The sequence below is a fragment of the Quercus lobata genome, chromosome 2, assembly GCF_001633185.2.
Source record: "Quercus lobata isolate SW786 chromosome 2, ValleyOak3.0 Primary Assembly, whole genome shotgun sequence".
Lineage (NCBI taxonomy): Eukaryota > Viridiplantae > Streptophyta > Magnoliopsida > Fagales > Fagaceae > Quercus > Quercus lobata.
This window is the reverse complement of record NC_044905.1, coordinates 59314327-59339958: the sequence shown is the minus strand read 5'-3', so window position 1 is coordinate 59339958 and position 25632 is coordinate 59314327. Positions and strand designations below refer to the sequence as shown.

At 36.8% G+C, this 25632-nt stretch overlaps 4 protein-coding genes across 10 annotated transcripts in view; 1 reads left to right on the top strand and 3 right to left on the bottom strand.

The window, feature by feature from the left end:
• Window positions 1–6114: 6114 nt before the first annotated feature.
• On the top strand, window positions 6115–6919 carry LOC115975065. The gene is made up of 2 exons (XM_031095703.1): window positions 6115–6357; window positions 6459–6919. The coding sequence occupies exons 1-2, from the start codon at window positions 6241–6243 to the stop codon at window positions 6684–6686; spliced, it is 345 nt and encodes a 114-aa protein (XP_030951563.1). The 5' UTR covers window positions 6115–6240; the 3' UTR covers window positions 6687–6919.
• Window positions 6920–8695: 1776 nt separating this feature from the next.
• LOC115967453 lies at window positions 8696–10288 on the bottom strand. Its single transcript, XM_031086553.1, has 3 exons — window positions 9858–10288; window positions 9395–9488; window positions 8696–9295 (listed from the first exon to the last, which is right to left on the bottom strand). The coding sequence occupies exons 1-3, from the start codon at window positions 10286–10288 to the stop codon at window positions 8750–8752; spliced, it is 1071 nt and encodes a 356-aa protein (XP_030942413.1). The 3' UTR covers window positions 8696–8749.
• Window positions 10289–14635: 4347 nt separating this feature from the next.
• LOC115978114 lies at window positions 14636–16231 on the bottom strand. Its single transcript, XM_031100135.1, has one exon. The coding sequence runs from the start codon at window positions 15763–15765 to the stop codon at window positions 15169–15171; it is 597 nt and encodes a 198-aa protein (XP_030955995.1). The 5' UTR covers window positions 15766–16231; the 3' UTR covers window positions 14636–15168.
• Window positions 16232–17688: 1457 nt separating this feature from the next.
• LOC115975986 (kinesin light chain 3) overlaps window positions 17689–25632 on the bottom strand; it is a 47779-nt gene continuing 39835 nt past the window's right edge. Inside the window, exons 16-18 of one of the 7 annotated variants that reach the window (XM_031097041.1) lie at window positions 24735–24812; window positions 18732–18791; window positions 17689–18150 (exon numbers count right to left, since the gene is read on the bottom strand). In XM_031097041.1, coding sequence (XP_030952901.1) covers window positions 17959–18150; window positions 18732–18791; window positions 24735–24812 — 330 coding nt within the window. In that variant the 3' untranslated portion in view covers window positions 17689–17958. Of the gene's footprint in view, window positions 18151–18731; window positions 18792–20250; window positions 20310–24734; window positions 24813–25632 lie in introns of those variants that run through there. The other 6 variants (XM_031097042.1, XM_031097044.1, XM_031097043.1 and 3 more) reach the window with 6 other exon arrangements.

The window sequence follows — 25632 nt, the reverse complement described above, 5'->3', positions numbered from 1 at the left end:
AGAAATACCTGAAATCTAGACGAGGAAACTAAGGACGAGAGGATACTTCTAGACGAGGTGCTAAGACGAGGATGCTCAAGGAAGGAAATCTCAGAAATGTGAAGGGTACTGGAGGAATTCTACTATTTATAGGCTGTAAACTTAGGTATATGAAACAACGCAGCCAACCAAAATACGACACGTGGCGTACTCCTCGAAAAAATAACTAGACGCGTCAATTTATCAATAAAATTGTGACACATGGCACGCCCAGTTGCTAGCATTAAATGCACATTTTGAAAATAGCTTAAAATTATCCTAGAGACGACCCATGGACAAGGGGGCAACTAATGGTGTCTAAAAATAACCAACTCCTTATTCGTCCATAGAGGTTGTCCATAGAAAGGGTAAGAGAATGAACACTCGTCCTTAGTCCACAAGGGATACAAAGACTAGCTACTCGTCCGTCTTCCATAGAGATCTCTGGACGAGATCTCCTACTGATGAACAACCTCCCGTCCAACATTGCTTAGGACGAGCCTAACAGCGATTTTGATATGAAAAGATAACTGCTATAGCAGTTATCATGTTATACTCTCCGGACTCCATGAAAATAGGGGAAGTTATCCAATGGATAACCGTTTCCTAAACCTATAAAAGGGCACGAATCTCCGACCAAAAAAAGGCTTAGTATTTCCAGACACTATCTCTCTTTAAGTGGAGAATTCTTTGTTTCAGAAGAAAATGCTAACTTTACCATCAGAGGGTTTGTGACTGGTCAACCCCGGTCTCCTCTGATCTCTTGTTTCTTATCTTTCAGGCCCTCAATATCATCACTATCCGTGCTATTCAACTCATTGATTTCTTAATCGTTAAATTTTGTTTTAGATAGTAATGTTAGGATTTGTATAATTTTAAAATTATTAAATAAGTATTAATAAGTTTAACTGAGTTCATTCTTGATATAAGTGGTGAATTCAAAGTAATGCATTTTATATCAAGTAATTTGTTATATGACTTTCCAAATGGTAAATACATGTTATTTTCTTTATATAAAAAATAAATAATAAAAAATAAAAACATGTGAAAAATATGGGTCAACCTAACCCAACCAGCAACCCAATTGACTCGAACCCATTTTTAACCCGCTTAAAATGACCCGTTTTTTACCCGTAACCCGTTTGAGACGACCCAACCCACCTGTTTTGCCATGTCTAGTCGTAATCGATCCATTAGTGAATAAGTTGGAGTACATGAATATCAAAAAGACCCTCAAAACTTAATTTACTCAATGTACTTGCGCCCTCCAAGCTCCTGCTACCAACAGACTTCTCGGAGTCTTGTCTTCACTAGTTATCCGGATCCCACAATTCTGCCCGATTGCATCCACCACTCAATGGGTTCTTCCAATGCTTCCCAAATGCACCAAAACTCCTCTCAACACTTCGAGTGGGTGAGGTAAGTTTTTAGGCTAAGAACCTCTCAAGGATGTGTAGATGGAAAGATGGGAGTAGATAGAAACTTTAGAGAAATGATGTAAAGAATTGTGGGTAAAACAATCTCTAACTCTCAAGTGTTTGGCTAGGGTTTCTCTATCAAAATTTTCTTTTGAAAATACTCCTTCTTCTTCTTACATTTCTTGGGTAATGAGGGTTTATATAGTGTTGGTAAAGAATGGGAAAAACTACACTCCAAAAAGCAATTAGGTAGTGAGTTTCACGGGTCACTCACGACTTAGCCTGAGTCGCGAGTCACTCGCGAAATCCAGCCTGTCATGGACTCCTTAAATTCCAGTATATGCTTCTCACGTGGGTCAGTAGTCACGAGTCAGTCACGAGTAAGTTGCAAAAACCACTTCTTCACAAATTCTTCACCAAACTCTCATACACAACCCTTACATAAAATCCCACAAAAATACAGGAAAATGATTGAACAGAATTACAATCAAATTTGACATGGAATTAAAGCCAACATAAACATAGTTGTAAATCACAACTTTACAATCTCCCCATTTGACTATTCCGTGACAAAACCCCTAAACGGACTCTAGACTTAAAACGTGAGCATGGGAACAAAGGTAAAACTCACTCACACCTAATTCTAAAATCTGTAAAGCACTTAAACCATATACACTTGTATCCTGAAACACTTGCACATAACAAATAACTTCATTAAGCACAAGACAAGTAGAGTACAATGCATGTATAAAGAGCAAGTAAAATGTGATCAAGACAAATGCAAGATATAAGAACTTATAGCATAACCTGATCAAACATGAACAGTCATTAAGAAATGAACACAATGAAGATTTAACTAGTAAATGATCATCCAGACGCACAAGCAATTAAGAGCAGTGCAAAAATTAATTTCATGTCCAACAAGCACATGATGCATTAAAGAAACTAAGGCAAGAAGCAATAGATAACTAAAAGTATCAAGAAACGGCTATAAAAACCAAGATACACAAAGTACTAAAGTAAACTGAGTTTTAAACTAAAGTACTGAAAACTTTAAAGTAAAGCAATGTAAATGAAACAAAGCAACTAAATAAACTATAAGAGCAGTAAAAATAGTCTTAAAATTCTACTCCCCCTTAAGCTATACTCCCCCTCAACTAACTACTACTCCCCCTTTTTGACCGAAATGGCCAAAAGTGCTAGTACTCACTCGCCAAGTCTCTAATCTAAGTGGAGAGAGCAATGATTTGCTCATGAAGATACCTCATCTAAGTAGTGGATCATCCAACGTCTATTGCATAGCCTCCTCACCCTAAAACTTTTGAGGGATATTCTTGTTTAGAAGCATTACCCTTGCCATTTCTTGTATAACGTGATTCTTCCTTTCAACAACTCCATTTTGTTGAGGGGTTTTTGGAGCCAAAAATTCCTTCCTTATTCCATGCTCATTGCAAAATACTTCAAACTTTGCATTCTCGAATTCCTTCCCATGATCACTTCTTATTTTGATGATTGGAGCCCCCTTTTCATTTTGAAGCCTCTTGCAAAGAGTCTCCATCTTCTCACATGCTTTCAATTTCTCTCTAAAGAATTCCACCCAAGAGTATCTTAAGAAATCATCAAGCACAACCATGTTGTACCTCTTGCCACCCAAGCTTTTCGTCCTTGTGGAACCCATTAGATCAACATAAAGTAACTCCAAAGGTCGAGACATAGCAATGTGTTAGGGACATATTTATGTAATTGACTAATCCTTTGACAAAACACACTTTTCTTGTAATTGGGTAAATCTAGGATAGGTTTAGTACTTCAAGAAACAACTGTTCAAGTTTAGTATTGAAGCCGTGCAAGTTTGACCACGAAACAAAGGAAGAATATGCTGCTCATTAAAGCTCGACACAAGTTGTATCTGTTGAGAATTAAGAAATTAGGTTTTCCAGATCTGATTACACGCATATCCTTGAGTATTTGTGTAGAGTTTCTTTTCTCACAACCCTACACATATATAAGGATTATTTTAAGAGTCGTCACAAGTGATGCAAGGTGTTAAAAACAAAATGCATGCATATTGTGACCAAAGATAGAAATTGCTCTAGTTCATCATATTCTCTGTAGAAACTACTGCGTCTTTACGCCAAGGGTTTTGTAACCAAAGAGCTTCCTGATCTTCACTGTTGATGAACTGAAGAACTTTGCAGCCAACATCTTCCTTAAGTTGGTGCATTAGTCATGTACTGGGATTCGTGCATTGAACAGAGACATTGCCACTACAATACAAGTCTAATTGGGTATTGGGTTAAGGGTTCAACTGTAGGTTGGTATTGGGTATTAAAATTTCTTTTACTTGTAACCACTTATGATTGATAATAGTGGATTCTCGGGAGTGGTGACCTCAAATTCACCTGATGGGGATTTGCCTCGATGGTTTTCCCCATTCGTAAACAAATCACCTATGTCAAACTTATTTTCCGCTACATTTAGTTATTTGATGATTTGTTTGTGCTACCACACTAGTGCATGTTAAATTGAAGGGATAATTACACATAACCCACCTGTGGTTTGGGCGAAAATCACTTTGCCTACCCGTGGTTTGAAAAGTATCACTTAACCCACCTGAGGTCTGTTTCCGTCACTCTCTGTAACCCACCTCGGTCTCTGCCGTTACAAAAACACATTTTAACCCCAAAACAGAACATAACGCGAATCAAAACCCCCAAAACTCAAACACTTTTCGAGAGAGACACCCAAGGTGCAATCAGGCTTGTTCTTCGCGGTTTGGAGCGTGTGGAGAGGGAGAAAGCACTTGTTTTGCATCATCGAACCTGGGCAAGGTATGTGTGATGTTTTTTCATCTGCATTTGGGTTCTTGATGTCATTTTTTTATGGTGACCCACCCACGTAGTTAGGTTTTGCTGTTCATCTGCACAGTAAAATTTTTTTTGTATGTTAAATTAGCATTTTGCTATTTATGTGTAGAATCGCTTAGGATATGCATTTTGCTATTGTTGTTTCTATAATGCATATACCTGAAGGAATCAAGTTTATTTATCAATGATTGCACTTGTTTGTGAAGTGTGGGTAGTGTGGTCCCTATGAATTTGTTGGGAGTCTGGTTTTGCATGTGCTTTATGTGGTCCTTTGTCCGTGTGTTGTTGTCAATTTGTTGGCTTGTTGTCTTTTTTGGCTTCTTCTCACTTTCTGCATGTCAGTGTGTGTAAACAAAATACTTATTTTAATTGCAGATGGATGATGTCACATTTGACCTTGAAATTCATGTTGGGGGATGTTTTGTAGAGGAGCCAACCATACAATATGTGGGTGGGTCTGTACGTTTACTGACAGAGATTGACCCTGACAAGTTGAGTTACTTTGAAATTCGGGATTTATGCCATCTAGTTGGTGCTCCTAAGGAACACAGTAGATATAAGTATTTAATTCCTGATGGTGATCTACAGCATGATTTAAGAGACATAGAAACAGATACAGATGTCGTAAACATGACTAACCTTTATAAGGCATGGTATGCTGAAAAAATCATAATCTATACTGACATAGATGTGGAGCCATTGGCAGTTGAGTATCCTGATGCAGGGGGAGTGGCAGATGGTGGCGTAGGTGGTGATGCAGGGGGAGTGGCAGAGGGAGTGGCAGGTGGTGTAGGTGGTGATGCAGGGGGAGTGGCAGATGGTGTAGGTGGTCATGCAGGTGGTGATGTAAGTGGTGATGCAGCAAGGGTTGAAATAGAATTGGATAGTGATGATGATAAAGATGATGAGAATGATGATGAGAGTGATGATGAAGAAGATGTTGAGGATGTTGACATTGATGCAAGAGATGAAGAACAGAATGTTGAAGGAGATGATGATGATGATGATGATGATTGGCTAAATGAAGGCCTAGAGGGGGATGGCTTTGGTGATGATGTATTTGCTGCTCAAAACTCAGCTCCACAAGGTTCTGCTCCCAACACAAACCCAGAATCAAGCAATGCACCCCACACAGACCCTGAGTGGGCTGAGCCAGCCCTTGAGGATGACCTGGTAAGCATGGATGGGTCTGATGATGAGCAGGTACCAAAGCAAGTAGAGTTTAATGCTAAGAGTGACATGAGAAATGTTGTACTGAAGAAGGAGATGAAGTTCCCTAATGCAAAGGTGTTCAGAGCTGCTTTGAGGGAGTATGCAATCAAAAAACCTATTGACATCAAATTCAAGCTTAATGAGAAGACCAAGATATCAGTTCACTGCAAGAATGGGTGTGGGTGGAGATGTTATGCATCTCAAATAAGTGGAGAGCTAACATTTCAAATTAAGACCTTGACTGATGACTGTACTTGTCCCAAGTCTTTCAAAAACAGCCAAGCAACATCAGCTTATGTTGCTAAGAGGTTCATTGAGGATTTTAGCAAAAATCCAAATTGGGAGGTGAGTGGTGTACACAACCATGTGATGCAAAATTTATCTGTTAACCTAAGTGTAAACCAAGTGTATAGGTCAAAGAGAAAGGCAAAGGATTTGATAAATGGAGATGAGCAATTGCAATATGGTGTCCTTAGGGACTATGCACAAATGATAACCACTGTAGACAAGGGGAGTAGGGTTATATTGCAGACAGAAATGGCTGAGGAGACTTCCAGCCAAAATTTAAGAGGATGTATGTTAGGTTCAAAGCTCAGAAGGTAGGATTTTTAGGTGGATGCAGGCCATTTATAGGTTTAGATGGTTGTCACATAAAGCACAGATTTGGTGGGCAAATCTTATCTGCCACTGCCAAGGATGCAAATGACAACATTTTTCCAGTAGCCATGGCTGTTGTGGAACAAGAAATCAGGGAGTCTTGGATATGGTTTTTGGAAATTTTTGCTGATGATATAGGGAGGCCAGAGGAGCTTCAGTTGGTCTTCATTTCTGATAGGCAAAAGGTATGCAAGTTTTGTTTTGTTTTGTTCAGTTACACTTGAATAGTTGACTTTGTTTGCTGAACTAACTTGTTTTGTTTGTTTGTTTGCTTGCTTATTTACAGGGGCTTATACCTGCAATAGAGACACTATTCCCTACCGTGGAGCATAGATACTGTGTGAAACACATCTACAACAATTTCAAAGTTGATCACAAGGGATTGGAGCTGAAGGATGCATTGTGGAGGTGTGCTGCTGCCACAACAGTAAGGGAGTTTGAGAGATGCATGCAGTACATAAGGGATTTGGATGAAAAGGCATATGAGTATCTTGCAAACATTGCACCTACATAGTGGACAAGGTCACACTTCACTCCTAGGGCCTTAACAGATTGTTTGGTAAATAATTTGAGTGAGTCTTTTAATGCAATGATATTGAAGTCTAGGGACAAGCCTATCTTGGCAATGTTGGAGTGGATTAGGGTTAGACTTATGACTAGACTTTACACAAAAAGGGAAGGGATACAGAAGTATGTTGGAAAGTTGTGTCCAAGCATACAAGATAGGTTGGAGAAATTGAAGGTTGAAAGTAAGGCATTTAGTGCTACCCCAGCTGGTAGTTTCCTTTATGAGGTAGACAGTCAGTATGAGAGGCATGTAGTTGATTTGGTGAAGAAGACATGTAGCTGTAGGTCTTGGGATTTAAATGGCATTCCCTGCAAACATGTCATAACAGCCATTTATACAAACATTGAGACACCAGAAGACTATACCCACCCATGCTACTTCAAAGAAACTTACATGGAGATATACAAGGAGGTACTTCCTCCCATGCCTGGCCAGTCAGAATGGGCTGAGACTGGACAGCCTGCTCCCCTGGCACCTCACATATACAAACCACCAGGCAGATCACCCAAGCAAAGAAAGAGGGCTTCTGATGAGCCTAGGAACCCTTACAAAGCAAGTAGACAGAACAGACCTGTAAGATGTGGGAAATGCAAAAAGGAAGGGCATAACTCAAGAGGGTGCAAGGCTGGCATCACTGGGGAGACACCATGGCATTGGAGACAGAGACTTCAAAGAGAAAAAGCTGTAAGTAAATGGCAAAAAACACTGTATTGAATAGACACTGTATTGAACTTACAGACCTACAAAAAAACAAAAAAACTGGGTTTTTAAACTTACAATACACACTGTATTGAAACTGGGTTTTGTTGCAGGCAAGGGAAGGGGTGCCTGCACCTAGATCTGCACCTCAGCCTGCACCTCAGCCACCATCCCAGCAGCCTACCCAGACCTACAACATGATGTCTGCCACTCAGCCTTCATCCTCACAGCAAGGAAATCAACCTAGGCCATCTCACAAGAGAGCAGGATGGTTCTCTTCCTCACAACCAGAGTTTCACACACCTAGGGAGACCTGGGATACCTTACCAAGGTCTTCACAGGTAACTTAGTCCTGGATGGTTGTGTAGCTTGGGATATTTTTTAACAAGTGGATCTATTTTTTATTTTGTAGCCTTCACATGCAAGTGGGAGCACTGGTGGTGTGAGGACTAGAGGACAGCTTGCTGCACAAAGGCCACCAAAAATGAATCCAGTGGGTGGAAAGAGGAAAGAGTAAAGGCAAGAAATGAATGAAGCTAGTGGGTACGCATGCCAGCATTGGGAGTAAAGCTAGTGGGAACATGTGGGCCTTTTTGGTTTTTTTTTTTTGTGAAGACTACTGTTGGCCTTTTGTAATTATCAATTAGTGTAAAAAACAGTCACTGCTGGCCTTGGAATGTGCTTTTTTGTAATTACTAATTAGTGTAAAAAAACAATCACTGCTGGCCTTGGAATGTGCTTTTTTGTAATTAAGGTACAATACACTCCAGGTTGTTATATGGAAGTTGTGATATTACAGTTTGTATGGAACAATATTTGTCCAAACTAGATTATATGGAAGTTTATTTATTGCTACTACAAATTGTGTCCAAGTATATTATTTTTATTGTGGAATGGTATGCACAACCAAATTATATGAAAGTTTATTTATTGCTACTACAAATTGTGTCCAAGTATATTTTTCTAATAGAGTGTATGGGAAGTGTTTATTGTGGAATGGTTGTTATGGTATGCACAGCCAAATTATATGGAAGTTTATTTATTGCTACTACAAATTATGTCCAAGTATATTTTTCTAATACAGTGTATGAAAGTTTTTATTGTGAAATGGTTGTTATGGTATGCACAGCCAAATTGATAATTGACCATTACTTCTTCCATTGAATGGTTGTTAGGATATGCACAAAATACTCAAGAATTGACCAATTCTTCATTCATTGACACATCAAATCATTACATCAGTAGGCTAGTGCTATTACAATGCAAATTCATTAACACCATTGCCATAACTATCTCTACTAACCAATTAACTACTTCAGGGGCAACAATCTAGGTCTCTTCACTCCAGAGAACTCAATTGAGCCAAAACACAACAACATAACAATAACAAAAAAGATCCATGACAAAATGCATGCAGACTTCCACATTCTTTGCTTCTCTTCAGCAAGAATGGCTTTTTCCTTAGCTTTTGCACAGACAGCTCGAGCCTTTCTCTCCCTCTCCTTGGCTTTGGCTTCCTCTTCAAGAGCCTTTTCTGCCATTTGCCTAGCTTCTTCTGCCGTTTCCAGAGCTGTCCTTTCCCTCTCATTTGCAAGTTGGAGAGCAGTCTGAAGCCTAGACATCTTCTCTAGAGCCAAAGGTGCAGCTTCATTCCCACGAGGACAGGTTGGGTTATCAATCCAAACAAAGAAAGGACACTTAGGACCAACCTTATAACGGCTACAACCCAAGAACCTCCTCCCAAAATTGTGCAAACTCAAACTTGTTCTCAAAACACAAGTCTGCTCATTGCACATATGTCCACATGAACCCGAGAAATTACCACTTGATGAAGACATCTCAACATAACACGATTCCTGGATTTAACTTTCACACAATAAGTTCACACTTGAACAAAATCTGAAACCCTAAATCAGGAACAGACCCAAATGCAGATGAAAAAACATCACACATACCTTGCCCAGGTTCGATGATGCAAACAAGTGCTTTCTCCCTCTCCACACGCTCCAAACCGCGAAGAACAAGCCTGATTGCACCTTGGGTGTCTCTCTGGAAAAGTGTTTGAGTTTTGGGGGTTTTGATTCGCGTTATGTTCTGTTTTGGGGTTAAAATGTGTTTTTGTAACGGCAGAGACCGAGGTGGGTTACGGAGAGTGACGGAAACAGACCTCAGGTGGGTTAAGTGATACTTTTCAAACCACGGGTAGGCAAAGTGATTTTCGCCCAAACCACAGGTGGGTTATGTGTAATTATCCCTAAATTGAATTAATTAATTAACTTGGATAATTAATTAATTGGTTTGCCAAAGGGGTCAATACATTTTTGGCCTATCACAATGTCATTCACTTTAGGATGACTTGACTTGGTTTGTTTTCTCAATTGACATAGTCCACAAATGTTCTTCCCAACTTTTCCAAACTTTGGTAAGCCAACCACCGCTTCAAGCTTGGAGACTTTTGCCACTGGCTTGTAGTTGGCATGACCAAATCGTTGATGCCATAGCTCTAACAAGTTGACTTGAGCACTTCGGCATGACACATTTGATTTGGGAACCACCCCATAGCAATTGTCGGTAGTTCTAAGTCTCTTCAACACTTGAACACCATCTTCACTAGGGATGACACACCTTTTCTTTGAGAATTGAAGCAGAAAATCCTCATCACAAATTTGAGTAGTGCTCAACAAGTCTGCTTTAAGTCCCTTTATGTACAACACATCGGTCAACAATGGTAGCCCCGGAATTTCAATCGTTCCTTTTCCAAGAATTTGAGAATGACTACCATTTCTAAGCATGACATATCCATCTTCCTTTTCTTTAAGACTTTTGAAGAAGGATTTATCACCTGTCATATGCCTTGAGCATCCACTGTCAAGATACCACAAATAAGAGTTAAACACTTTCAATGCGATATGAACAAAAAAGCAAGCATGAGATAAGCATTCTTGTTTTTCAAAACAAGATTCATCTTCCTTTTTATTGTGATCGGATAAGTGAAGCTTTCTTTTCAAACTAACAAGCTTATCACACAAGTGTCTATTCCTTCTCTTATATTTTTCAATCAAGGAATTTGACTCACACAAACTATTATGAAGCATGTGATTCCTATGCTCTAAACATTTTAGTATGTTGAAGAAAACTCTAGCATGTTTCTTTGATTTTAATAACTCTATGAGCTCATTACTAGGACAATCTCCAAAGATGCTCATCGAGTCATTATCACAAATACATGAACCACAATTCATGTTAGCTTTTTCCATTGCCATATCCATAGCAAGGAAGGGTATAAGATCACACAAGGACAATGAAATCCACAAAGTGTACCCACTCTGATACCAATTGAAAGCTCAATTAGTGTGAAAACACTAATGCTTGTTTAGATCCCCAATTTTAAATTAAGGCTTAATTGCTTTTACTCAAACTTTTCTAAGTGTGGAACAAGAGTAAAACACGCACAATAAACCGGAACACTACTCTAAGCCATAAGTAAGTACAATAAGCAATAAATGTAAAGTTTAAAGAGTAGGGAAGAGAGATGCAAACACAAGATAACATCGAGACGTGTTATCGAAGAGGAAACCAATCGGCGAAAAACCTCTCTGTGGCCCTCCAAGCTGAAATTGATCCATTAGTGAATAAGTTGGAGTACACGAATATCAAATAGACCCTTCAAGCCTAATTTACTTAATGTACTTGAGTCCTCCAAGTTCTTGCTACTAACAGACTTCTCGAAGTCTTGTTTTCACTAGTTATTCGGATCCCGCAATTCCACCCAATTGCATCCTCCACTCAATGGCTTCTTCCAATGCTTCCCAAAGGCACCAAAACTTCTCTCAACACTCAGATAAGTGTTTGGGCTGAACCTCTCAAGGATGTGTAAATGAAAATGTGGGAGTAGATGGAAACTTTAGAGAAATGATGTAAAGGATTGTAGATAAAACAATCTCTAACTTTCAAGTGTTTGGCTAGGGTTTCTCTCTCAAAAGTTTCTTATGAAAATACTCCTTTTTACATTTCATGAGTAATGAGGGTTTATATAGTGTTGGTAAAGAATGGGAAAAGTCACACTCCAAAAAGTAATCAAACAATGAGTTTCACGGGTCACTCGCAACTTGGCCTGAGTCGCGAGTCACTCACGAAATCTAGCCTGTCTTGGACTCTTCAAATTCCAGAATGTGCTTCTCACGTGGCTTGTTCCACGAGTCAGCATTCTCGAGTCAATCGCGAGCAAGTCACAAAAACCACTTCTTTATAGATTCTTCACCAAACTCTCATACACAACCCTTACATAAAATCCCACAAAATATAGGGAAATGATTGAACAAAATTACAATTAAATTTGACACGAAATTAAAGCCAACATAAACATAGTTGTAAATCACAACTTTACACTGTTGATGTTGGTTTGGTATGAGAATTGACAAGACTTCTACAAATAGTAGTTGCATGGTTAGATTTGTTGATTTTCACTACGCTGGTGATTTGGATAAGAGGAAATCTCTAACAAATTGTGTTTTCACTGTAAAGTTGTGATTTCCAACTATGTTGTGTTGGCTTTAATTCTGTGTCAAATTTGATTGTAATTTTTTCAATCATTTTCCCTGTATGTATGTAGGTTTAATTGTAAGGGATGAGTGTGAAACCATTAATTGTTAACTAGTAAGTTACCCGTGCAATGCATGGATAATGTTGTAATGTTTTATGTAAGATTATTTTGGAGAATGTTATGTATTATAACATAATTGTTATAAAACTTTATTAGTAATGAGTTCATCATAAAAAGCAACAATTATAAATTGTACACATATATCCATTATAATTATTCAATTGAAGGAATGAGGAAAAAAAATTCAGGAATATTATATAATTAAATTTGACATAGAATGTGTTTTTCTCTTTCTTCTTAATTCTAAAACAAAATACACATCTCAAATACTCACAGTCAATCATATCGTTTACAAAACTCACAAATCCACAAAGTCTGACCTAAATATCAAAATCATAATTGTTGTTATCACTCAATATAAAATGCAAGGCCTCCTTCCTTGGTTGCAACCAACTCATACAGGTTAAGATTAGATGAAATAATAATGTTAGAGTTAGGTAGGTATCGTCAAAATATTGAATGTAAATGACATCGTTATTTGTGTGTATTTGACATGGGATGACATGAAGAGCTATGTACATATATATATATATATATATATATATAAAGGGGTAGAAGTGTAAGAGGTGAAAATGTTTAATTAAATTGCAAAGAGTTTTATGTGTATGTGTGAGGGATGAAAAGTCTTGAAACATTGAACCAAATTATATAAAGAATATTTACTTTTTAAATAGAAAAGCTTTGAAACATTGAACTAAATGAAATAAAAATTCAATATTTAATTTGTTCTTATTTCTGATGTGGAATATTTCAATTCTCTTCATATAGAATGTGCCACTTAGCAAAACCTCATACTTTCTCACATGAGGTCTCTGCTTATATATATATATATATATATATATATTTGATTGATTAGATAACTATGATTTGTGTTTAGATGGGTAGCTTTATGACAAACTAACTAAATTATCAAGTTTACGAATCACTAAGCCCTCACCCCCCACCCCTCCCCTGGCAATGTTATAGATTGAATGGTATATAATATTCAATTAGCACAAAATTTGTGTTAAATTGGATATAGAAAGTATGTAATCTAATGGTAAGATTTCAAAATATTAATTTAATAAAAAATTATTAAATAGCATAACATTGCTTAAAGTCATATAACTTGATAATAATATATATACATATATATATCTGTATATATTAAAAGGATTCAAAAAGTTAGTTATTGCTTTTTTTGCTATCAAAAATACCCTTAAATTAATTAACCAACAACTTAAAAATGAGGTTAAAATAGTAAACTGGTAAAAGAAAGTTAGTTATTGTTTTTTTTTTTTTTTTTTACTGTCAAAAATACCCCTACCTAAAACTTAAAAATGAGATTAAAATAATAAATTGACAAAAATAATAAATTCCTACTTCTATGTTAAATATCTTCCTGTTTCTAATAAACTCTTACTTCTACGTTAATTTAAATTCCTAATTTTACTCTCTAATTCCCTACAAAATATGATTACTCTTTTGTTAGTTTTAAAACTCCTCCAATCTACAAAACTCACCCCACGTATTATTTTTTATTTATTTATTTATTTTGTGATTGGAAAAAGTAGAAATCTCAAATTATAATAAATGCAAATTATTAATCTTTACCCAAAAAAATTGACAAAAATAATAAATTCCTACTTCTACATTAAATGCCTTCCTGCTTCTAATAAATTTCTACTTTTACGTTAATTTAAATTCCTACTACTACTCTCTAACTCCCTACAAAATAGGATTACTCTTTTATTAGTTTTAAAATTCCTCCAATCTACAAAACTCACCCAATGTATTCTTTTTTTTTTTTTTTTTTTTTTGATTGGAAAAAGTAGAAATTTCAAATTATAATAAATGCAAATTATTAATCTTTACCTAAAAATTAAAAGAGCATATGAGCACGCACATGAGCGCGTGCTCAAAGGCTAGTATACTTGTTAAGTAAGTAAGAATACATAATCATTCAAAAAAAAAAAAAAAAAAAATCTAATCATTTTAATTGACCCATTTATAATCCATACGTGATTTGAACTTTACCCAATCGGATCAAAACAAGAGCATCAACGTGACCCAACGGTTTGTCAAGAGCGTACGTAAAATTAATTGAAACATGTTGAATATATAGTATTTTTTACAACAACAATAATAACCACTTATACAAACGGTTATTTATACTTTCTGACACGCCAACTCAACATCTTTTATGTAGTTTGGAGCTTTTTTCTCTAATTTGTCCAAGAGGGCAGAAACATGTAATACAAGCAAAGCACGAAGCAACATTTGTGGACTACAGCACAGTCAATAAGTATGCTGTGTTTTCATAACCAATCAAATTGCCGACACCGTTTCATTAAATACTTGTGGTACCCAACGAATGCGATGATTTTGATGGATCAATTGTGTACTAAAGTATTTATACAAGTTCCATCCCTAAAAGACAATACATCGGTTTTCATCCAATGTGATTTCTGCAGGGAAAAAAAGTACATAAAATATTTGTGCTAAATATTATTTCAGAAGTAACTAGTCTCACACCTTCTATTACACACGCTAACTTCTTTGATTTTCGTTAAATTATTACACATTTTATTGCACACATTATCTCATTTGATTTTCGTTAAAATTATGAAATTATGTTTCAATGGAAATCAAAGAAGTGTATACTGAGTGTGTGCAACAGGGTGTAACAAGATTTAACCTTAATGAACTTCTTACACCATTTTGAAATTTCTTTTTGTTTTTTCTATGACAACATTTTTATTCCACCCATTAACCAGACACACACACAGAACAAAAAGAAAATCCGTATGGGCTATATAACAGTGAATGTGTCCAATAGTGACTGTCACATACTCTTTCCCAAAGCAGCCTTTAAGCCAGCCATCCATAAACCAGGCACACTCATAATGATTCATATAATTTTATCAAACAGAGTTTAGTTCACTCACCTTATTATGTAAACCTCTCTGTAAAGGACAGCATAGGAGTTGGCTTGCAGCACAAGATGGCCACACAAATATCCAGGGCAAAGAAACAATTTAATACAAAGCCAACGACCAATCCAAAATCCAATATTGCAATTGATCATCAGCTTAGGGAGGCTCGTGGCCTACAGGCTGTAAGACTAACTACCGGTACATGCTTTTCCGGTCGTCTCCTATCCCTGAAAACTCTTGCATCCACCACATCTTCCCTTGTACCACAAGCAATTGCATGCCTTGGCCAAAACCCTTTCACTCTCTTCTTCTTTTTCTTCATTCCACCAGTGTCGACCTTATCTAATAGTTTCACGTTTTCTTGATGAACATTATCTCCAGCTAGGAACCTTGTATAAAAATTGTTCCCACTAGATCCTACAAGACAATCCAATTGTCTATAAATGCTTTCAATTTCAAAGGCATCAAGAAGAGAATTACTGGTATGGATTGAACTATGTGCACTACTTGATCTTGATCCCTCCATGGCTTCTTCGGCTGTTCTCATGGCCTCTAGCCTGTATCGTGAAGGCCCGGGAGCTTGACGACTCCTTGTAATATCAAATTCGTGCATTTGCTTCCCCTCTGATCCTGATCCATGTTGGTACCACGCCCATGCAGCCGCCTTTACTACCGCCAATTCATTGGTGCTGCCTCTAGTCTTTTTCCTCTCCATGAATGGATTCAGGTGAAAAAATGTAGATAGCATGAGAGACTCTGGGATACAGGAGGATTTGTAATGTGTGGGAAAATTATGTTCCACGCTTTAAAGGTAGAAAGTAAGGTAGAAAGTTGGTAATTCTTTTACCGTAGTAGTTGTGTATCATATGTCAAGAAAGGTATTTCATCTCATGGGTTGTTTTGTTTGGCTGCAATTTGATCCCTTTCTTGTGTTGTCAGAATTGATTAACATCATTTAATTGAAATGGGCAATTTAGCCCACTTGAACCTTGATGTTAGTTGGAAGTTGGGGGGTCCTGTGAGGACTAGTTTGTTGTTCTAGCTGTAATATTCTCACTCATTTACATCGAGGACGATTATACTGTCGGAAAACGTCCTTATCATGGGACTTAGGTGAGGAGGGCTTTTTAGCCCCACACTGCCCTACAAACTAAAACCACTTCTAAGCACGGCAGGCCATTGCATATGTATGCTTATAATCAGAGTCCCCATATCATAGTCAATGGTGTAGCTTACAAGTTGAAATGACATTGACCTTTGATGTTCTTGGCTTTTTTCATGTACCTAACAAGAAAACAGTATTATTTAATTTCTTTTTAGTTTCATAGATAAACAAAACAAAAAGGATTATTTCTTGAGGCTGACCTGTATTCAATTCACCACATTAAAGTAGGTGGTCCGGCCATAGCGCTAATACGGACTTTTAGAGTCATTTCCAGCATGCAATTCTTTTAAAGCCTAGGCTATATTCCATGACCCCGCAATCATGTTTTGTTAAATTCTATAAGACTATTTGGAGGATAAGGTTAAGGTGATTTGCATTTGTACATGTTTTCTTTTAATTCTGAGGATTCGTGGCACATTTGTATTCAATAATTTTGAGGATTATAGCCACCATTTAGCCAATAACCATGAAACACACATACATGGAACCACCTTGCTCGGTTAACGGATTCTTTTAGAATTTTTTTTTTTTTGATAGGTAAAAAGACTTTTATTGAAAAATTGAATATCATGTTCACGATGGTGAACGCACAGTACAAGAAACAGACAATATAATCAAGAACTAAAGGAAATAGAGACTAAAAAATCAAATAAAGAAATACAATTTGTACACCCCCAAATACGAGCCCAAAGAAACAAAGTACCAAAGAGGCAAGATTTTAGATGATCTAATGTTCTCTCCTTGTCTTCAAAAGTGCGAGTATTGCGTTCCTGCCAAACTAACCACATTAAACATGCCAGGACCATATTCCAAATGGTTGAACGATGCTTTCCAAACCAATTTTTCCACATAAAGAAAAAAGAGTTGACTGAATTTAGCATTACCCATTGGATCCCAAACACTGCAAAAGCCTCGCACCATAAGGCGTAAGAAAACTTACAATGAAGAAGAAGGTGATCTACTGATTTCCCATCACAACAGCATAAACAGCACCTATTAGCCAAAAACCAACCTCTCTTGACAAGATTGTCAATGGTGAGTATCCCATCATTAGCTGCCGTCCATAAGAAAAAAGACACCTGTTTAGGCACCTTTGCACACCAAATGCCCCCCCAAGGAAATTCATCAGTGTTTGGACCAAATAACAGCTTATAAAAAGAGTGTACATCAAATACCCCAAACGTAGTCAATCTCCAAACTAGGTGATCATCCCCCTCACCCTTCGGAGACAAAAACTAATAAGTACTTTTGTTTTGTAAGTACAAAAAGTTTGATAAGATACAACCTTATTAATTTTATCTTCTATCTATAGAACAGAAACAGAATTGAATGTGCAATTCCAATCATACAGAATAAGGTCGTCTATCGTTGGCTCTGCAGGTCTGCACCATGATTACTATAGTTACATGCAACAAGGATGTGGTTACAATACTTATCAAAAAAATTTGAAAAATGAAAAATATATATATATATATATATATATATTTATTTATTTATAACTTGGCATATAAAATAACAATTTCTTGCTGGCCTTATTGCAAGAATCCCGTGTACTTCACACCAAAATCCCACTTTGCTGATAGGAGGGCATGGGCTACTCTGATTTATTGACAAAGGAATATCTAAAATTCTTTCTTTTTTTCCTTTTCTTTTTTCCTTTTAAAAGTTATGAAGACAAAAGAGAGTTAATAGAATTATGCAAGGAAACATTTGTGAATGGCAGGTGGCATAAGTGCTGTAACTGTTGCTGCTACTGCAACAAAATCCAGCACCAGCTTAGTTTTTCTGTTTCCTATAAGGAGAAATTTCAACTTCCAGATGCTTGATTTCATCTTCCAGCTCTTGTAAAGTTTCCCCTTTTAATCTTTGTGTCCCTACAGTACTGCTATAGCTTATCAAGCGTTTCAAACAGGAAAGATACTGGCCCTTCACTTCAGGAAAGTCAGAAATCGACCTCTCAGCTCCAAACTGCACAAAAACATGTGCAAACCTTAGCTTTTTACTATATTCATCCATAAATCAAGCCAGTACTTTGATGATGTAAACAGATGATCACAGATTTCTATCAAAATGTGAACACTTAAGGTGACTAAATTGGAGCAAAAATATCTGCAAAATTACTGACTTCATCATAAATTACTGGAGTAGTTCATACAAGAAATGCATGACATTAATACTCATCATTAGTTGATAGAATGATATAAATGCAAGAAGTCACTTATGTTCCAGAAAAGAGAAAGATAAAAAAACCAATTAAACAGTCTGAATAATGAAAAAAATGTGTGCAAGTATTCTCCCTTCAAGGCATTCTCATTTCATGTACCACCAAATACTACAACTCTCCCATCTGGCAAAGGATGAACAAAACGTTATGCAACCTCACCGGGAAAAAACATTAATTTATAGCAACATACATGCTCAGAAGAATAAAGAAATGACTGAAACAACCAAGCAAGACATGAATAATCATCTTCACAAGCATATGTGCTCAAATTAAATTAGGAAGTACCACCCAAAGTAGTGCAAAATGTCATAAAGTCCGGTTGTACCTCTCTGTAAGCAGAAATGCATTGGAAAAGTGCTCTCTCAACTTCAACAGGTGAGTGCTCCTATTTCATAATAAAAACATAATATTGGTTTAGCCAATTGGGATAAATTACATAAAAAGTACATTAATAGTAAGATGATGGTAGAAAATCATTTGAAAGGAGCAGAAAATTGGTCTCACTCAAAAGCATTACCAAATTAATTATTTTACACTTGAATCACCTCCTATTTCCAAACTTTAATGATCACAAAACCAGAAATCAAGTAAAATAATTGATTATAACAGACTGATAAGCATTTCATTTTTGGCTGAATTGCAAATTTGCAATAAACATGAATCCAAAAGGGGAAAAAATCTTAATGAACAATGTTTTAACATCGGACTGCTTAAAGAACAGGAAAGTCAAAAGGTTCAAAGTTTTGAGGTCGGGCTGGGGTTTGACCAAAGTTTGTACCGCGATGATGTCATAATTAATTTAATATTACTTAAAATACAAATAAATAAAATAAATTTGTAAAAGTAGTAACTTTGTATCAAAAATATCTATAGAAATTTAAATAATTTTCAAACATATTTTCATAACTTACATAAGAAACGCAAAAGATAATAAAGCATAAAAAAAATAATGTCAAGACCGTAATGAATCCATTAGATAGGGCTAATTACAATTAAATGACACAATGAAAAACTATAAATATATTTGTTATAGTAATAATTAATATGAAATTTTATTTATTGCCACAGTATGTACCATATTGATTAGCAATTTTTGAACTTCTTTATCCCTCAACAACTCTAATCCGTTTCAATTGAAAAAATATAATATTTTTTCAGTTCACTATATAACGAAAGAGATGTAGCCAAGTGGTTTGGCTCTAAAGTCTTAAGCTAATATTTGGGACATGTACAAGGGCTTGAAACTTCACAGCCGAAATCAACTAATTTTTCTGAAGAGATAAGCTGCAATTAACTAACCTTCTTTGGGCCAGTTTGATGTTAACCTGATCGAAAAAGGCAGTCTGGTTCGGGTTTTCCAAAAAGTGATAATGACATGTATGGAAAAGTTTTGAGAATAATATATTAAGCAAAAAAAAAAAAGAAAAGGTCATCAACATATTTGGAGTTTGAGTTGAAGGAAGATTTGGTCCTATTTGCTTTCTGAATTTGAACTTAAGGGATATATGTCTGACATTATAGGAATAGTAAAAGAACATTTGGTCACTCCTTGGATCCACCCAATTTATCTGCTGTAAGAAGCTTATTTTCTTGCTGGAAGCAACAAAGATATGAAGCATGGATAAGTAAAAGAGTAATGAAAGGTGAAAACACAGTTCTGGAGGATCCAGCCTGCCTGTCCCAATAAGGATTCAGCTGTACTATCTAAAACAAAACACAACGCAAAATGAAGGTGAAAGAAGGTTATCCGCAGACAATTTATAGTAGAGGAAAGAGCTTATCCAGTGGGCCAATCAAAATTTGAGGATGATATTCTGCAATTGTATAATATGATGTGCTCTTACCTAAAACAATAATGCCTGCTTCAAGGTTAATTGAAGGGATTTTAGGGTTGAAGGTGAACCTTGCCAAATCATAAAATATAGAGGTTATTGGTGTTCTAAAAGCATTAGTGAGACTGTGAGAGTATCAAACTTCATATGCTATAGAAAGTAAAAAATTCAGATATATGCTGATATTAACCAAATCTTTGATGCACTACTATGGGAAAGTCCAAGATCAGAAGATGTCAACTATGGAAGAGTAACTGGATATGGCATCTGTGGGGAATTATAAGAGGCAAAGTCCCATCAACAGAATAGATATATTTTCAAGAAAATTTTATCTCCCACCATCCTATCATAACTCAAACTAGTGAAACAATAATCTTCAAAGTTCACTTGGAAGGCTCCAGTTTCAACAATTACAGTGTTCTTGGTGTTCAGTTAAAGTATTACAGTGTCCAAAAATCTAATTCCAGGGCATTCGATAAGGTACTGGGGTACCTCAGGGCCTGGATGGCAATAAGGCTCTGGGGCAGATAGCTTCACATTGGCATTTTTCAAACATTGCTGGGGAGGAGTAAGATGTTACGCTTTTTTTTTTCTTTTTTTTTTTTTCAGTTTTATATTAATTGTTAGTTTGAGAAGTCCATAAATGCCAATTTCAACCCACCCACCCCCCAAAAAAAAAAAGGTGGAACTGTAAATTACAGCAACAGTATCAATTTTTTCATTTGGCAAATCCCTACAACTTGGACACCTTGTGGCTGCAGCTACTGGACAATTTTCAGGCTTCTCTATAGGTTCTACACCTAATACTTCGATGACGGTGTCTCATCTTTTATTTGCAGATGATACTCTTATTTTTTGTGATGTTGAACCTAATCAGTTAATTACTTTGAGCGAGATTCTGACTAGATTTGAGAAGGTTTCAGGTTTAAGGATTAATTTGGAGTAATTAGAGTTGGTACCAGTTGGAGAGGTACATAATCTGGATGTGTTGGTGGGGCTGTTGGGTTGTAGGCATTCTTCCCTTCCTTTGAAATATCTAGGACTTCCTTTGGGCGCTAAATTCAAGGAGATGTCAATCTGGAATCCTACATTAGAGAAGATGGAATGAAGACTAGCAGGTTGGAAGAGGCTTTATTTGTCTAAGGGGGGTAATGTTACTCTTATTAAAAGTACTCTCTCCTCTTTACGTACTTATTTCCTTTCCGTTCTTCCTATACCTAGGAAGGTTGCCAATCGCATGGAGAAATTACAGAGAGATTTCCATTAGAGTGTTATTAGTGGTGATTCTAAGTTACACCTGGTGAAATGGTCTAAGGTTTGTAAGCCAGTGCAGGTTGGGGGGCTAGGCATTAGACAATTGAGGAGTTTTAACTCGCCTTGTTGGGCAAGTGGTTGTGGAGGTATGGTTTAGAGACAAATGCATTATCGAGGAGGGTTATTGAGGCGAAATATAGGAATGTCTGGGGTGGTTGGTGCACGAAAAAGGTGACCAATTCATATGGTGTTAGCCTTTGGAGGTTTATTAGAAGTGGCTGGTTGAACTTCTCTAAACTGCTACAATATGATGTGGGTGATGGTACTAGAGTAAAGTTTTGGAAGCATGTGTGGTGTGGGGATTGTACCCTCAAAGAGGCTTTTCCAGAACTTTATTGTCTGAGTAGGACAAGGGACTCTTTAGTGGCGGAAGTTATGTGTTGGTTTGGTGGGAGGATTCATTGGAATTTTCAGTTTCGTCGTTCACCACAGGATTGGGAGGAAGACTCTTTTGATCGGTTATGGTCATTGTTTACTCTTTGAAGGTGCGGGGGGTTGGCCCTGACAAGGTTTGTTGGAAGCCAACAAAGAGTAGAGGTTTTGAGATTAAAGGTTTTTATCTCTCTTTTTACCCTTCTACTCTTTCTTTCCCTAGGAGGTTGGTGTGTAAATCGAAGGTGCCTCCAAGGGTGGCTTTCTTTTCATGGTCAGCTTCTATAGGTAAGATTCTTACAACTGATAACCTTCACAAAAGGCGTATTATTCTTCTTGATTGGTGTTACATGTGTAAGAGGTGTGGGGAGTCAGTGAATCATCTTCTGCTTCATTGCCCCATAGCATTTGAGCTATGGTCTTTGGTGTTTTGTTTGTTTGGACTTCATTGGGTTAAGCCTCATAAATTAATTGAGTTGTTTGAGTCTTGGCAAGGTAAATTCAGGAGGCAACATAATATAGATTTTTGGAGACTTGTGCCGCATTGCTTGATGCGGTGTATTTGGAGTGAAAGAAATGCTAGATGCTTTGAGAGATGTGAGCGGTCCTTGCTAGAGATTAAGTCTTTTTTCTTACATACTCTCCTTGTATGGAGTGTGGCTCTATCGCATTTTTCTTGTTTTTCCCTTCCTATTTTACTTGATCATTGTAATTTGGTTTCTTGATTTGTGCCCCCACAGTACATCCCCAATGTACTTAGGTTGGCTATTTTTGTTTAATAAAATTTTTCGTTACCTATCAAAAAAAAAAAAAGTCCTTTGTTTCAAGGAAATTTCAGGCCTAAGAGTAAATCAAAGAAAAAGTGAGCTAGCTCCAGTTGGTACTGAAACTGATGTGTCACATCTATAGCCTCTTTGTTCGGTTGCAAGGTTGGATACCTTCCTATGACCTATCTAGGATTACTTTTGGGTTATCCTTTTAAGCCATGGCTATTTGGAATAAAGAAGGTAAAAAGCAGGCTTGCTGGTTGGAAGAAGATATACCTATTGAAGAGAGGACAACTAACTTTAATAAGTTTAATCACAAGTATGTCATTATACTTAACCCACATAATTTAACTCTTTCACAATGCCAATTCAGGTTGCACATACTGGAAAAATTACAAAGAGATTTTTTTGTGGGAAAGAGCAGGGTATGCTCCTATGTTTTCATTAATTGGAGGTGGTGTGTTCCCTGTTAAGTGAAGGTGGTTTGGGTAATCACAAGTCAAGAAATTTTAATCCAGCACTTCTTGGAAAGTGACTATGAAGATTTGGGGTAGAGAAGGATCACTTGTGATGACATGTTATTTTACAAAATATGGGGAAGCATCAATAACAATTTGTACTGGATCCTCCTCTTTTATGAAGATCTGGTCAATGAAGGTGGCGCAAGGTTCTCATGAGGTAAGCCTTTGGAAGAGTAATGTAGAGGTGGGTGGGATTCCTCCTCTAGGCATGTTACTTTTGTGTGTATGTGTGTAGGAGGATGGCACGAGTCCGTTTTTGGTATGAAATATGGTGTGGAGACTCTTGTCTTAAAGACCATTTCCCTGATTTGTTAGATTTGGAATCAAACAAAAATGCCTTAGCAGCACCATGTTTATAGGTGGAATGGGCGACAGTAGAGTGAGGCACTGGAATTCTCAGTTCATGAGATAAGTTCAGGATTGGAAAATGGAGTTAGTGGAGAATTTCTTTGATTTATAATTTCCCAACTACTCAAGGTGATGATCGAATTTACTGGATTTTGGCTAAGTGTGGAATATTTCAAGTTAAATTGTATTATGATATCTTCAGGCGTTCAAGGGATGTCCTTTCACTTGGCAAAGCATTTGAGGAGCTAGAGTGATTTGTAAGTCACTTTCTTCACATGGACAGCAACCCCAGATAAAATCTTGACCATTTACAATTTGCAAAAGCAACATATTATGAATTTGGACTGGTAATGTATGCGTAAGAATAGTGAAGAGATGGTGGATCATCTATGGTTTCATTGTTCTCTGGCTAGAGAGTTGTGGCCATTGCGTTTGCTTTATTTGGAGTTTCATTGGTTATGCCAAATACAGTTGTTCAAATATTAGCTAGTTGGCAAGGATGGTTCCCAATGCATAGGGGTGTAAGAACTTGAAGGCTACTCCTTTATTCAGCTTGTGGACTATATCATGAGAAAGAATTAGCAGGACTTTTGATATTGTTGAGCTTGAACACCCATATTCACATTATCAAATAGTCCATGTTATGATCATTATATGATTGGATGAATGCCTTAGGCAACATCCTCAGTGTGTCTTTTGTAGATTTCGGATATTTCTTAAATTTCAAATCATAATTGGTAAGGATTAGTTGGTTATACATCCTGTGCAATCTAACTTGTCCTTTGATCAATAAATTATTTCTGTGCTTCTTATGTAGATTCAGGATCTTGTGGCTCTCTTAGAGAGTTGTTGCTAAGCAGAATTTTTTCAAGAAGTACAATTTTGGGAGGGAGCTTTTCTGGAAATGGTCCTCTTCTAAAGAAAGAAACAGCTCGCCAAGAGCCTTATAGCTTAACAGCATAGCTTATTCTCCTTTACTAGGAAAACCAAAGTTCAAATCCCCCCTCCCTCATTGTAACTATTGAATTATCAAAGGATAAAAAGAAAAAGAAAAGAGAGAGAGGGAGAGAAAGAAACAGAACTCTTCACAGAAAAGCAGTTAAATCCGGGCTCTTAATTCCTAAAATTCACTAATTACTTATGATCAGCAGACAAAAGCTGTTAAAAATTTTACCACTTGATTACTAACCCGAGACTCTTGTAACTCTTGCTTGGTAATCTCTAGATGGCCAAGAGCATCAAATGATTGCAACTGCAAACAGAACCATAAATTCATCAAGATAATGTCATGAGATAATGTCACGAGTTAGAACCAACATATATGAAGCATACAAGAACACTGGCTTGTTTTAAGTTTTATCCTTTTTTCTATTCTAGATTGTTTACTATTAGTGTGACATCATAAATCACTTTCACTAGCATCAGATCCAAAAGTAATTGTCAAACAGGTGTAACTACGGGGTTCAGGGGGGATGTGCCCCTTGAAACAAAGGTAGGCAAGTAATCCATAAGAAAGTTGCTATAGATGTGTGAATAGACTTGAAAGGGAATGAAGTGGCGAATCAGTATTGGGCATGAACGCTATCACAAGGATAAGCAAAGGCCATCTAGTTCGGCTGGTAAACTGGTGCCAACACCAGGTACAGACCCTGGTCATGTGTGTTTACAGGCATCAACACAAATGGACGGCCCACTCAGTGACTTTTATGGCTAGATGATGGAGGATTGATTGAGTTCAGAATATATGCTGATTACGTTTTATTTTTATTTTTTCCATTTTTAATGTGATTGATTATGAGCTTAATTATCTCCGTATCTGATGTAATTAATCTGTTTGGGAATAGCTTATTTATCTTTTTGCTTAAAGCTTTTTGCTAAAAATGTGCTTAAGTATACTCGTATTTTGAAAAAAGTAAGAAAAAATGAGATTTTAATAAGTTGTACATAAAAGCAAAAAGCAAAAAAACCTAGCTTATAAGCCAATGCAAAACGGACATTAAATCAATTGATTATGGATTCCTTTCATTATGTTATGTAACTCTAGAAGCCCTAATTAAAAGTCTCCAAGGAAA

Coding starts and splice junctions, on each gene's coding strand:
- LOC115975065 (XM_031095703.1), top strand. CDS start 6,241: ATGGCTGTTGTGGAACAAGAAATCAGGGAGTCTTGGATATGGTTTTTG. Junction 6,358..6,458: donor TCATTTCTGATAGGCAAAAG/GTATGCAAGTTT, acceptor GCTTATTTACAG/GGGCTTATACCTGCAATAGA.
- LOC115967453 (XM_031086553.1), bottom strand. CDS start 10,288: ATGACAGGTGATAAATCCTTCTTCAAAAGTCTTAAAGAAAAGGAAGAT. Junction 9,489..9,857: donor GCGGTGGTTGGCTTACCAAA/GTTTGGAAAAGT, acceptor ACACTTTTCCAG/AGAGACACCCAAGGTGCAAT. Junction 9,296..9,394: donor CATCATCGAACCTGGGCAAG/GTATGTGTGATG, acceptor AGTTAAATCCAG/GAATCGTGTTATGTTGAGAT.
- LOC115978114 (XM_031100135.1), bottom strand. CDS start 15,765: ATGCTATCTACATTTTTTCACCTGAATCCATTCATGGAGAGGAAAAAG.